This window comes from Oncorhynchus clarkii, chromosome 2 (genome assembly GCF_045791955.1).
Source record: "Oncorhynchus clarkii lewisi isolate Uvic-CL-2024 chromosome 2, UVic_Ocla_1.0, whole genome shotgun sequence".
NCBI lineage: Eukaryota > Metazoa > Chordata > Actinopteri > Salmoniformes > Salmonidae > Oncorhynchus > Oncorhynchus clarkii.
In genome coordinates, this window is record NC_092148.1 from 88,222,589 (window position 1) to 88,236,785 (window position 14,197).

Here is a 14,197-nt window from a genome sequence, read left to right on the forward strand (position 1 = left end):
ACCTGCCTAAATGACTACCGACCCGTAGCATCACATCAACACCATTATCCCTGAAACCCTAGACCCACTCCAATTTGCATACCGCACCAACAGATCCACAGATGATGCCATCTCTATTGCACTCCACACTGCCCGTTCCCACCTGGACAAAAGGAACACCTATGTGAGAATGCTTTTCATTGACTACAGCTCAGCGTTCAACACCATAGTTCCCACAAACCTCATCACTAAGCTAAGGACCCTGGGACTAAACACCCCCCTCTGCAACTGGATCCTGGACTACCTGACGGGCCGCCCCCAGGTGGTGAGGGTAGGTAACAACACATCCGCTACGCTGATCCTCAACACGGGGGCCCCTCGGGTGCGTGCTCAGCCCCCTCCTGTACTCCCTGTTCACTCATGAGGTACGACTCCAACACCATCATTAAGTTTGCTGATGACACAACAGTGGAATGACTGATCAACGACAACGATGAGACAGCCTACAGGGAGGAGGCCAGAGACCTGATCGTGTGGTGGAAGGACAACAACCTCTCCCTCAACGGGATCAAGACAAAGGAGATGATTGTGGACTACAGGGAAAGGAGGACCGAGCACGCCCCCATTCTCATCGGCGGGGCTGTAGTGGAGCAGGTTGAGAGATTCAAGTTCCTTGGTGTCCACATCAACAATAAACTAACATGGTCCAAGCACACCAAGACAGTCGTGAAGAGGGCACGACAAAACCTATTCCCCCTCAGGAGACTGAAAAGATTTGGCATGGGTCCTCAGATCCTCAAAAGGTTTTACAGATGCACCATTGAGAGCATCCTGACGGGTTGCATCACTGCCTGGTACGGCAACTGCTCGGCCTCCAACCGCAAGGCACTACAGAGGGTAGTGCATACGGCCAGTACATCACCGGGGCCAAGATTCCTGCCATCCATGACCTCTATACCAGACGGTGTCAGAGGAAGGCCCTAAAAATTGTCAGACTCCAGCCACACTAGTCATAGACTGTTCTCCTTGCTACCGCACAGCAAGTGGTCCTGGAGCTCCAAGTCTAGGTCCAAGAGGCTCCTAAACAGCTTCTAGTCCCAAGCCATAAGACTCCTAAACAGCTAATCAAATGGCTACCCAGACTATTTGCATTGCCCCCCCCCCCCCCCCCCGCTCTGGAACGCTGCTGCTACTCTCTGTTATTTTCTATATATAGTCACTTTAATAACTCTACCTACATGTACATATTACCTCAATTACCTCGACACAGGTGCCCCCGCACATTGACATTGTACCGGTACTACCTGTAAATAACCCCGCTATTGTTATTTACTGCTGCTCTTATCTATTTTCTTAAAACTGCATTGTTGTTTAAGGGCTTGTAAGTAACCATTTAACTGTTGTAATCAGGGTTGTTCTTCTTAATCTGAATTGGGAAACATTTACCCAGTTACTGTGAAAATGTCCTACTTCAACTGACTGTGGGTATTCTGGGTAATATGTAACTTCACGGTGACACTGACAACTGCAGTAGTGGAGTTCAAGCAAACGCAGAAAAAGACACCCCAGAGGAAGTTGCCCCAACTATTTCAACGTATTGTCTTGTCCTAGAGATGAAATGCACGTTGACTTGAATCATTGTGCAACATCATGTGTAAACTCTGGCCAAAAAAAGAGTGGATTTCTACCGGTGTGGCCCTTTTAAAAACTAGCCCACATTTAGAGAGCTCAACCAGTGTTAAAAGTATAATGTAATATCAGATCATTTCTGGGTAACAATTAAGGTACCTTACTATGATTACTTTCAATTAAAATTGTCAAAAATAAACAAAAATAGCTTCTTAGCAAAGAGATATTTTTCATGCAAGAATGTTGCTAGGATTTTCTGGGAGTGGTCTAAAACTGAAATCTAGCTATTATTGGTCTATAAAACTAATTTATAGACCAAACTCCATCCCACCAAAACAGGCTGAAATTTCAGGCGATCTTTTACAAACAGCTCTTACACTGAAAGGACATTATCATCCTTTTCACAATTTCAACCTCGTACTGTGGAAATATATATACAACACAGGAGAATCACGTGTTTTGTTGATGCATTGGACATTTAAAATACTTTTTACCTCTGTCAAAAAGGAGCTTTTGTTTTTTTTGGTCTCTATTTTGGTATATTTCTATGCATTGAACATTACTAAGAAACACAAGAAAAATTGTATTAGATTTTATCCTATATAATAACTTGTATAATACTGTTGTTGATGATTCTTTTCCAATCAGAAAAAATGTGTTTATTTGTGTGAATAACGAGTTATTCTGAGGGTCCACAATTGGTCCATAACCTGTCTCATTTCCTCTCCCCCTTGTCAGTCCTAGCAATCGAGCTGCTAGCTGCCTGCCAGGGAATTGAGTTCCTCCGCCCCCTGCGTACAACAACACCATTGGAGAAGGTCTATGACCTTGTACGTAGCGTAGTCAAGTAAGTCAAACAGATCTGGGCAGTGTGTACACAATGTAACGCACACAACACATATCAGTCCCCTGAAATGATTGAGAAAGTTGGTTAATATTTATCCAATGTCCCTCTTCTTTCTGTGCCTCCTCTTCCCCTCATTATTTGCCTCCCACTGATTCGCTTCACTTCTCTGCCTCACCCTCTCTGCCTCCCCCTCTTCTCCTCACCCTCTCTGCCTCCCCCTGATTCGTTTCCCTTCTCTGTCTCCCCCTCTTCTCCTCACCCTTTCTGTCTCCCCCTCTTCTCCTCACCCTTTATGCCTCCCCCTCTTCTCCTCCCCCTCTTTTCCTCACCCTCTCTGCCTCCCACCGATTCACTCCCCTTCTCTGCCTCCCCCTCTTCTCCTCACCCTCTCTGCCTCCCCCTGATTTGTTTCCCTTCTCTGTCTCCCCCTCTTCTCCTCACCCTCTCTGTCTCCCCCTCTTCTCCTCACCCTCTCTGCCTCCCCCTCTTCTCCTCACCCTTTCTGCCTCCCCTGTTCCCAGGCCCTGGATCAAGGATAGGTTCATGTCTCCAGACATTGAGGCGGTCCATCGTCTTCTTCTAGACCAGAAGGCAAGTGTGGGGTCATAATAGTGTGGGGTCATAACTCTGAGCCTATATTCATTAAATAAACAAAAAAATATAATTTAGCACATGCTTTTATCCAAGTTTGTGTATTTTGTGTGGTTATTCAGGTGTGGAACGTGGCTCAGCCATACATTGAGAAGTATAACATGGAGCTTCTTCCTGAGTCCCGCCCCATCTCTCCTACTGCCTTCTCATTGGATCCCCCAGCATCACCACGGAAACGCATCCGACTCGAGTGAAATCATCATTGTCTGACTAAATGTATACTTTTTGTCTTCCTGTTTTTCAGACAAATGTTTTCTTCCTTCCGCAGCCCCAGCCGCTTCAACAATTATTATGTATTCCATGCTAGTTTTGAACAAAGAGTTGTCGGATAACATTGATTGAGGCTAGACAGGAGATTTGTAATCTTATTCGTCACAGAAACTAGATAGAGCTTGATTTAATGTATTAAACTTTATTCACAAAAGCAATATTAATTTATTTTTCAATAAATTACAATAATTTCATGCCTTAGTTATTTCATATATTCATACTTTGTTTAATAGTAATTTGGGGTACTGATTGTACACATAAATTACTATGTACTGTAGAGTGAATATTGATTTAAAGCTACAATGTCCACCTGAATAATCTAAACAGTAAATACAGTCAGTCGGTCTAAGGACGTGGTATTATGTGTTTTTACTGGAATTTACCAACGGAAGATTTTTCTAAACAAATGTCATTTATACAACATAAGGCCTACATGTACACACTGTATTCTGCATGTTTGTGCAAAATCTGTTGCATCCTTTACATTGTAGCACTGAATAAAGTCCTAATAACATGGTCATAGTTATCGTGAAATAGGCATTCAACTGTTTCCATTGAAATTCTACAATGAATTTCCAACAACTGAATGTTTTATCACGCCCTCGCTCAAGGGGATTTGGGAGCTGGTGGTAGAACAAACTAGCCTGGTTTACCAGTCTCTCTATCTAATCCACTCCCTGTACCCATGTGATGTGCCAAGGGACTGCTCTTAGTTTCTGCCATCTTCAAATATAAACGTTATATCATTAATGATGAGAACAGAGGATTTTGATACTGATTTGATCACTCACACAGCTATCGTCCCATCACAACGACTATGCAAATATTGAAACTCACTTTTTCTCCACAGAAACATGTTGCTAAAACCAGTCTGTCCCAAATGTGCTAGTTTACTTCTAAATTCTCAAACTAAATACATACTGCAATTCCAACCACAAAACGTTTTTAGTTTCAAAATACAACAACGTGCCTAGCTAACAGCTAAATGTTTTGTTTTTGACTTTGTTATAAATTGCAATTATATTTTCGAGGCTCCACATGTCATGGAAAATATTCACGTTATTAATGAGCAACTCCGCAGTAAATCCAGCGCGAGGACGTTGAGATTGCTAAAAGGTCAGTCTCTCTGGCAATGACAAGGAAGTGACCAGGAGTGAAACGTTCAGACTAAGAACATATAGGCCTACTTCAAAATAAAAACTAGGGGCCAACTGTCAACAGAGGCTATGTAATGTATTTTCTGAGAAATGCAAAGGAACATAACGATACATTTCTGTATGCTGGTACTGTACAAGAAATTGGAGAGACACTCTTTCTGATATAATCTAATACAACAACAACCATTAGATGATTTGTGTACATACATTTTACTTATGGGTGGTCCATTTTGCCATGAACCCAACTGAGCTACAAAGGACTTGTTGAGGAAAAGCGTGCAAGTGAGCATTTCACTGCACTGTTTTACACCTGCTGTATCCTGTGTACGTGACATTTAAACGTCGATTGACGGCGGAGATAGAAGATTCAGTTGAAGTTAAACAATTCTGTAGACATTTAAAAAAAAAAAAAAATGCATCTGTAAATAATCAAACATTATATAGGCCTATGTAAATAAATGTGTATCTGTAAATAATCAAACATTATATAAGCCTATGTAAATAAATGTTTATCTGTAAATAATCAAACATTATATAAGCCTATGTAAATAAATGTTTATCTGTAAATAATCAAACATTATATAAGCCTATGTAAATAAATGTTTATCTGTAAATAATCAAACATTATATAAGCCTATGTATATATAAATAAACTCATGGATTGAAATACTTTACATCGAACATGTTGAAAGAAGCCATGAGTGAACTCGTGCTTCAGTAATGGAATCAATATTTCCCTGACATTCTTTTGTAATGAACTGCATAGCTACAGTGCGCAATATCGCGTGAGTTGTTTACATTTGAAACGCACACCACTCAATTTTAGCCCCATGTGCCCAGAGATTGGAACAAATCAGACATTAGACATTTCACCCCAGAAAGCTATTGAGAAAACATTTCAGGCAAGTGGACAGAGATAACAACCAGGGATTCAGGCATTTAGACCTATTCTGTAAACAACAATAATAACCTGCACTGAACATTTGTTTCTTAAACACTGTGATCTGAACAGCAACAAATGCAAAACTATAAGATGTAGGCTATAGATGATTTAGACTATAGAAGTAGTCACTATTTTTGACTGAAAACTCTAATGATTTGTTATTGCATTCCCTCAGATATTAATTATTGTAAGTCATAGTACCTATCCCGAACACAAACTGGAAATGGACATTCCCTCCCCTCTTCGCTCCCCTTTGAGCATGCCTGATATTAAGAAAGGTAAGCCTACATTTACACAGATGCTAGTTTTTATATATATAAGCTTTATTTTTTTGACATGTTATGATACCATTTATGTTCTTTCAGTGAAGATAAGTTCTCCCAAACACACTCCTGATGCTGAATACCTCTTAAGGAGAAGAGGTGGGATGGCAGGTATTTAATTTGAGGACAAATATACAATTTATGGGTGACTAAAACGTTTATTATGAATAACAAACAAATAAACCATCTGATTTCTTACAGAAAGTCTTGAGGAGACTGCAAAGCCAACATTGGATACAGTCTGGCTGAAATCAAGAAATAGTACAGGTAACGCTTAACATATGCATGCAAATAATTGAACCATGGCAAATGTCATTGTTCTTACTTTCATGATAATGTTATTATTTTGTATTTATTTGTATCTTGTTAAAAGCACTTTGATAGGATATTTGTTGAACTGTTGAATGTAGTGTTTCTCAAAACTCTCCTTAGAGACCCCCAGACATTTCACCATTTTGTTGTGGCCCTGAACTAGCTCACCTGATTGCTCTAGTCAAAGGGCATGATGATTAGTTGACTAATTGAATCAGGTGTGCTAGCTCTGGAATAGATCCAATACATGGAATGGTTGGGTATCCCCGAGGAGAGGTTGGAGAACCACGGGTTTAATGGATATACACACCAGCCACGGAGTCATGTTTTTCTTATCTCTGATATGCAGATGACGACAGAAAATCTAACAACCCGTTTGTGCTTCCAATGGATCGTAACATCTTCAAAAAGAGAGAGATTGAATCTGTAATCAAACAACAAGTACGTAGGCTACTGTAATACCCTCGGGGACTTTTATGCATCCATCTCTAGACCATAATAGAAAATAATAAAAATAGAATAGAATCTTCAGATCGAGGCCTGTGAGCCTATCAAGTGATTACAGGAATACCATTTTGTAATTCTCGCTCTCGCTCTCTCTCAGGAGAAGAAGTTCTTCAGCAGCCTGCCGACCCAGATGAAGAGTACCTACCTGTCCCGACTCAGGTGCCGCTCTGCCCCCATGAGGAGTGCTGTGGAGGACACAATCCCAGAACCAGAGAAATGCAGACGGGAAAAAACGACATGGGCCACCGTGGTCACTAAAAGTACTGCATATGACAGACAACCGTCTAGAATCAAAATGTACATTTTAATGATCTAAATATGAATGTATTTGCATTGCTGTCTGGGTCCTATAATTAAGATGATTGTATAATAGGTAGACCTATAATAAAATTATATTCTACTGTATATTTTATTATAGAGGTATCTGTCATTATTTAAATTATTGGACTTTATTTTTTTTAATTTACCAGGCAAGTCAGTTAAGAACAAATTCTTATTTTCAATGACGGCTACCCTGCCGACTTAGACAGCAGTCACAATAAAGGCACATACATCGATGTTTTAACAGAGTGTCGACCACGTTATCTCTTGTCGTTTTTGCAGGTTGCAGTCAAGAGAGGGAGAACATTAGGGACTACTTGTCTAAACAGCGGGAAAAGTTTATGCAGCAGGTAAAACAATTATGGTCTGAAATGTAACAGAAGCTGTGGCTAGGTGTAATGAAGTCAATCAAACCTGCAGTGCTGTAGTAATGCAAAGCCAATTTCAATTCAATATGATTTTATTTTTTTTAAACAGCCATCATTTCTGATGTAGAAGAGACATAATCTCTACTGTAGGTTTTAAGGAATTCCAGGCTCTCGCTCTCTCTCTCTCTCTCTCTATCCATGTCTCTATAGTACTCTCTGTCAGTGAAGCAAGACACCATCAAGAAGCTGGAGAAGGACACGGTGATAGAGCTTCAGTTGATCAGACACGCTGAGAAACATCTGCAACAGGACTCGGCCGCCTTTGAAAAGTTCATCAAGGAAAATGACCAGAGCTCAGTGGAAGCTGTCAAGTTGTTAGTGAGCCTATGTATTAGCTTTTAAAATATCTCTAGCTACCTGATTGACAAAATAACCAGTAGGTTACAGTAATAGTTACAGTAGTTAGTTAATTTATTCATGATAGGTCCACCACAGGTAGATCATGGTAAATGCACAATGTTACAATAAGTTAATCATTACCCATCTCATATGAATATACTGTATTATATAGTATTCTACTGTATCTTAGTCTATGCCGCTCTGACACTGCTTGTCCAAGTATTTATATATTCTTAATTACATTCCTTTACTTAGATGTGTGTGTATTGGGTATATGGTGTGAAATTGTTAGATACTACTGCACTGCCAAGGGCTAGAAACACAAGCATTACGCTACATCCGCAATAACGTCTGCTAAACACGTGTATGTGAACAATACATTTATTTTTATTTCATTTAAATAAAAACATCACATGTATATTCTGTTATATTTCTTTCCAGGGCAGAGAAAGAGACTATGCTGAAAATGGAGAAAACAGCAGAAATTAAAAAAGTAACAGTACAAATGATGGCGATGAAAAGGTACTGTATCATGTACGCTATATACTAGAAAGGAAAATATCAAAATATGTCTCCTTCGAGCCGGATTTGAACCAGCGACCTAAGGATTTCCGCTTTGATTCCAACTACAGTCCTCCGCTCTACCAACTGAGCTATCGAAGGGACGCTGAATAACATGGAAAAAATAGGGCATTTAAAGATGCTATCCGAGGAACTCGACAGTTGTGAAATATTTAATATTTTCAGTATTTTTTCCCCCCAGTAACGCTGCACGGTCTTAACATATTTGACTACTGTAGCTAATATAGTAGTGAAAACTACCTAACCACGTTACGTTTTTTCAGAATGGATGAGCTAGTATGCGCGTTAGCTAGGCTACGTTTAGAGAACACGCCGCCGTGACGCTGAACTCATTATTTTCCATGGGGGAGTGGGGTGGAGTCGACATGTGTTTTTTTTCTTCAGTGGTAGTAAATGTCCTCCCACATAATGCAAGCATATCCCCTTTAGCGACATCTCAAAGTATCAAGAAATACTGAAGGAGTACCAGACCTACAAAACGTTTCTCATGGCCGTCGGACCCATGGAGTGGCGTGAGGAACAGAAACGCAAGAGGGAGGACAGGAGAGCAACCAAGCAGAAAGAGAATACAAACATTTTCTGTCTTCCATCATCGGTCAAAGGTATGGGAGTTTAAATACTTTCCTTGGATTTATTTGAGATTGATAAAAAATGTGTGCAATAGGAAATATGCAATAGTAGGCTAAAGGTGGGTTGCGGCAAAATTGTTTAAATTAATCTAGGATTAAAGTTCATCCACATTGGTGCAACGCACCCTAAATCTATTGACAGAAGTCTGACATTTTGTATTATTTTACTGATTCCAAGACGAAAATAAAAAAGGTCCAGCGTATGCCAGACGCAATTCAAGAGTCACAAAAAATTCTCAGATAAGACATCAAAGCAAAAGGTAAAGCGGATGGGGAACATATATATTTTTTGTGTGTGTGGATTGATTTAATGATATAACGTAGTTGACCAGTAACATTGAAAATAGTTCAGTGCTACTGTGTACATTTGATTGTACCCTGTCAGTGGCAAAGTCAGCAGCATACTTCACCACCAGGAGAGACAGGGGTCCACCATCCCTGAGGTGCCAGAGACCGCAGAGACCTCAGACAGTGACGAGGTATGGATTAAACCTTCCTGTTTTTTATTAATGAACCTTCTTGAATATTGATGTGTTTTGTTGACATAATGTATGTAACCAACCAGGAAAGTGGTTAAAAAAAAATGTAAATTTAGCAAACCCCCCAATGCAACAAAACATACATAAATAACGTATCTAACTACCATAATAAGTGGGTAAACCCTATTCACAATTTAAGACAAGGAAACTGGGTTTATTTGGGTTGACCCCCAAGACAGCACAAACCGATCCGACTGGGACCAGACGTATGTGTTATCATTAGCTCTTCCATTTTGTTCTCTGCTGTGGCTCCTCTCCTCCAAGGAGCCAGAGTTGTGTTACTCCAACCCCAGGGACATGCTGAATTTGCTGACTGATCTGGAGGAGCAGAACCTGTCCTACATCCAGAACTTCCAGGAGACAGAGGAGGTCATGGATGAGATCCGCAAAACCATACAGTTGACGCAGGAAAGAATGTAAGGAAGGGCACATTGTCTATGCTGTTATACTCCCTATTTGAATCAAATCCTCTCCAGGAATACAACAGTGCTGTGTTCCTCAAGAGTCTAACCACTAGGTGGCAGGGTAGCCTAGTGGTTAGAGCATTGGACTAGTAACCGAAAGGTTGCAAGTTCATATCCCGAGCTGACAAGGTACAAAGCCTGTTCAGGGGCAGAACGACAGATGTCATTGAAAATAAGAATGTGTTCTTAACTGACTTGCCTAGTTAAATAAAGGAATTGAAAATTAGTGTTATCGACGAGTCCAGGTTCTCCTTGGGCAACTTCACCTCTTTATTCAATTAATTTAATGCCAATAATAAACACGAGCCAGGTGTCATCCCTAGCAGGTGTGTGTGGGTTTATTTTACGTGTGTAATGTACAGGAACAGTGAGGCCCGGATCCTGCTGCAGCAGGTAGACATCCTGAAGAACACCATCCAGAGGGAGGAGGAGAAGACCTCTGAGCTGGAGCTCAAGTCCAGGATCTTCTCCTTTGGAGAGTACAGAGCTGACAAACAGGTTAGTACTATTGTCCACGTCGTTGCTGCGGGCCCAATGGATGAGCGCGTTTGATGATCGACATCGAAATTGCAACTGCAGGTTCCATGAGCGCCTTCGATTGGCTGATTGATTGAATGACTGATTCATTGGTCTACTTCCTAAAATACATCAGAGAAGAAGATCCAAAGGTACCTCAATCTCCCCAGACCTTTTAATCTCACTGCATTTTGAGAGGGAGACTAGGAAAGAGGATGCAAGAATTCAAAGGAAATAGATGGTGTTTGTAAATTCAATCTGGAGTGTGCCAGAATGCGCTCTGGGCGTTCGTAAACTCAGTGTTGTCAGATTGTCTGAGTAAATTCAGAGCGTTTTGCTCTCGGAGCATTCAGAGCGCCCACTGGACGCTCTGGTCGAGGAGTAGGGCTGATCCGAGCGTTCTGACCTCACACCTGCAGTCAAGCACCCAAGTTAACGTTGGCTAGCTTTCTAGCTACTTCCAGACACATGAGAGAACACCTCACTCTGAACCTTTTACTCTCCCTAACAGAGCTGGTTAGGCTGTTTTCATGTTATCCAGAGCGTTGGTAACTGTGCTGCTGGCAACAATTTCATTGTTATTTTTTTACTGACAACTGCCATATTCAACGGGTGTAGAGTGAATTTACGAACGCACCAAAAATTGAGATTAAACCATTTCGTAGTCAATTTCACCTCCTTCCTTATCACAGGACGTGATGCTCAATGTGCTGCACAAGAAGGTGAAGGAAGTGTACAAGGTGTGTGTGGGAGAGGTGGACTCCAATATCAGCACTCTTCACATGCTTGCCAACATTGAGAGCAGAATGCAGGACGTTATGGACCGACTGGAGACGCTGCCCCCGGACAACATTGACACCGTCCGCACCCAGCGGGAGAAGGAGAAGAGGCTCAAGTATGTGTCCTTCCTCACAGCTCTTTGTGGTCATACACCGACCAGGAACCGTAAAAGCTCTTTAGCTGCGTTTACACAGGCAGCCCAATTCTGGTATTTTTCCCCCACGCTAATTGTTCTTTTGACCAATCATATCAGTTATTTTGCCAATAATTAGGTAAAACATCAGAATTGGTCTGCCTGAGTAGACGCAACCTTTTGTGAAAACTTCTGGTGTAAAAAGGTCTTTATAAAATAAATGTGATTGATTTAATTGTTGCCAACAACATACCACACTAATGCACATTCGGGATGAATGCTCTCAATTGTGCGGCCAGCGGTAGAAGTTGACCAGGGTATTTATTATCCCAAACTTCCTCAGCAGTCTCAGGAAGAAGGCTATTAAAAAGGGCTGTTGTGACGTCTTGACAATAATGCTCCCTCCCTCTAATCTCCTTTTAGGATGCGTGAGGAGAAGCTGTTGATGAAGAAACACCACCAAGAAGAGAGACTCCGAATGGCTCTGGAGAGAGCCACCTCTGACAGCAAGAAGAGGGTCAGTGTACCAAACTGTGCACAAACAGGACACATATCGATTGCTATAATACAGTTTGAGTAAATCTAGACTGTTTTATAGACTGGTGGGCGTAGAGAATCAACCTAGAATACAATATCTACTTTTGCTACACTGTGTATTGATGAAACATGCTTCTCCGGGACCAAATGCCTTTGCAATGACACCTAATATTACAGAACTGTAACAGACAGTCCCCGTTTATCCTGTTTTCTCCGGCTTGTAGACGGGCAGAAGGCTGCTGCTGCGATCGGAGCCATCGGAGATCAAGAAGAAGGACAAGACACATGCGTTGACCACTAGAGAGCAAGAAGATGCCTTGTACTTCTTTGCCTGATTATTTTAAACCATCAGTATTCACAGACAATATAAGACAGTGACTGATTTTAAATGAGCTTTTGTATACAGTACCAATCAACAGTTTGGACCTGCCTACTCATTCAATGATTTTTCTTATTTAAAAAAAACAAAACTATTTTCTGAAGACATCAAAACAATGAAATAACACATATGGAATCATGTAGGAACCAAAAGGTGTTAAACAAATCTATATTTTAGATTCTTCAAAGTAGCCACCCTTTGCCTTGATGACAGCTTTGCACACTCTTGGCATTCTCTCAACCAGCTTCACCTGGAATGCTGAGCATTTATTGGCTGCTTTTCCTTCACTCTGTGGTCCAACTCATCTGAAACCATCTCAATTGGGTTGAGGTCGGGTTATTGTGGAGGCCAAGTCATCGGATGCAGCACTCCCATCACTCTCCTTCTTGGTCAAATAGCCCTTACACAGCCTGGAGGTGTGTTGGGTCATTGTCCTGTTGAAAAACAAATGATACACCATCCCATCTTGTTTGCGCTATCGCTGCAGAATGCTGTGGTAGCCATGCTGGTTAAGTGTGCCTTGAATTCTAAATAAATCACTGACAGTGTTACCAGCAAAGCAACATCACACCTCCATGTTTGACGGTGGGAACCACACTCTGCTTCTCACAAAGGCTCCGCCTTTTCTCAGCTCACTGGTCACAATAACAACACCCACCCGTAGCACACGTTCCAGCAGGTATATCTCACTGATCATCCCCAACGCCAACACCTCATTTGGCCATCTTTCCTTCCAGTTCTCTGCTGCCAGTGACTGGAACGAATTGCAAAAATCGCTGAAGCTGGAGACTTATATTTCACTCACTAACTTTAAACATCAGCTGTCTGAGCAGCTAACCCATCGATGCAGCTGTAAATAGCCCACCCAATCTACCTACCTCATCCCCATACTGTTTATTTACTTGTCTGTTCTTTTGCACACCAGTATCTCAACATCTGCTCATTTATCACTCATGTTATTCTTCGCTACTATTTCCTATTTATTGCCTATCTCCTCATGCCGGTCTAATGTCCATTGCATGTGTTTCTTGGCCCAAGCAAGTCTCCTCTTATTGGTGTCCTTTTAGTAGTGGTTTCTTTGCACAAATTTGACCATGAAGGCCTGATTCACACAGTCTCCTATGAACAGTTGATGTTGAGATGTGTCAGTTCTTGAACTCTGAAGCATTTATTTGGGCTGCAATTTCTGAGGCTGGTAACTAATGAGCTTATCCTCTGCAGCATTGGTAACTCTGGGCCTTCCTTTCCTGTGGCAGAGGCAGTTTTTTTCATAGCGCTTAATGTTTTTTTTGCAAATACACTTGAAGAAACTTTCAAAGTTCTTGAAATGTTCCGTATTGACTGACCTTCATGTCATAAAGTAATGGACTGTCGTTTCTCTGAGCTGTTCTTGCCATAATAAGGACTTGGTCTTTGACCAAATAGGGCTATCTTCTGTTTACCAACCCTAACTTGTCACAGCACAACTGATTGGCTCAAATGCATTAAGGAAAGACATTTCGCAAGGCACACCTGTTAATTGAAATGCCTTCCAGGTGACTACCTCATGAAACTGGTTGAGAGAATGCCAAGAGTGCACAAAGCAGTCAAGGCAAAAAGGGTGGCTACTTTGAAGAATCTAAAATATATTTTGATTTGTTTAACACTTCTTTGGTTACTACATGATTCCATGTGTTATTTCATTGTAGATTAATAGTGAAGACGGTGTAGATGTCCAAACTTTTGACTGGTACTGTACATTGTCTATATTTGTTAGCCCAGGCCACCAAGGAGCATTTAGATTCACTCACTGATTTGGCCTATACAACAGATTGTTAAAAATGTACTGTATACTTTGATTATAAATAAAAATTGAATTGTTTTTACCTTAGTATATTCTGTTATTGTTTTCTAAATATGATAATTTACAGATAAAGTAGGTAAATTGCACAA

General features: G+C 41.1%; 2 protein-coding genes and 1 non-coding gene across 3 annotated transcripts in view; 2 read left to right on the forward strand and 1 right to left on the reverse strand.

Annotated features, from left to right (window-relative positions):
• Positions 1-3,902, forward strand: part of LOC139375866 (histidine ammonia-lyase) — a 28,400-nt gene extending 24,498 nt beyond the window's left edge. Inside the window, exons 18-20 of the mRNA XM_071117810.1 lie at positions 2,347-2,455; positions 2,977-3,046; positions 3,169-3,902. Coding sequence (XP_070973911.1) covers positions 2,347-2,455; positions 2,977-3,046; positions 3,169-3,300 — 311 coding nt within the window. The 3' untranslated portion in view covers positions 3,301-3,902. The remainder of the gene's footprint in view (positions 1-2,346; positions 2,456-2,976; positions 3,047-3,168) is intronic.
• Positions 3,903-5,700: 1,798 nt separating this feature from the next.
• LOC139375873 (coiled-coil domain-containing protein 38-like) lies at positions 5,701-14,134 on the forward strand. Its single transcript, XM_071117822.1, is given in 16 exon segments — positions 5,701-5,754; positions 5,842-5,910; positions 6,001-6,066; positions 6,461-6,552; positions 6,716-6,878; positions 7,222-7,289; positions 7,518-7,681; positions 8,148-8,228; positions 8,718-8,890; positions 9,063-9,177; positions 9,303-9,396; positions 9,721-9,872; positions 10,283-10,418; positions 11,129-11,331; positions 11,773-11,866; positions 12,111-14,134. Coding segments are annotated over 16 exon segments (1,800 nt in total). The 5' UTR covers positions 5,701-5,735; the 3' UTR covers positions 12,222-14,134.
• trnay-gua (transfer RNA tyrosine (anticodon GUA)) lies at positions 8,280-8,369 on the reverse strand. The gene is given in 2 exon segments: positions 8,280-8,315; positions 8,333-8,369. It is a non-coding gene; the product is annotated as a tRNA-Tyr (tRNA).
• Positions 14,135-14,197: the final 63 nt, after the last annotated feature.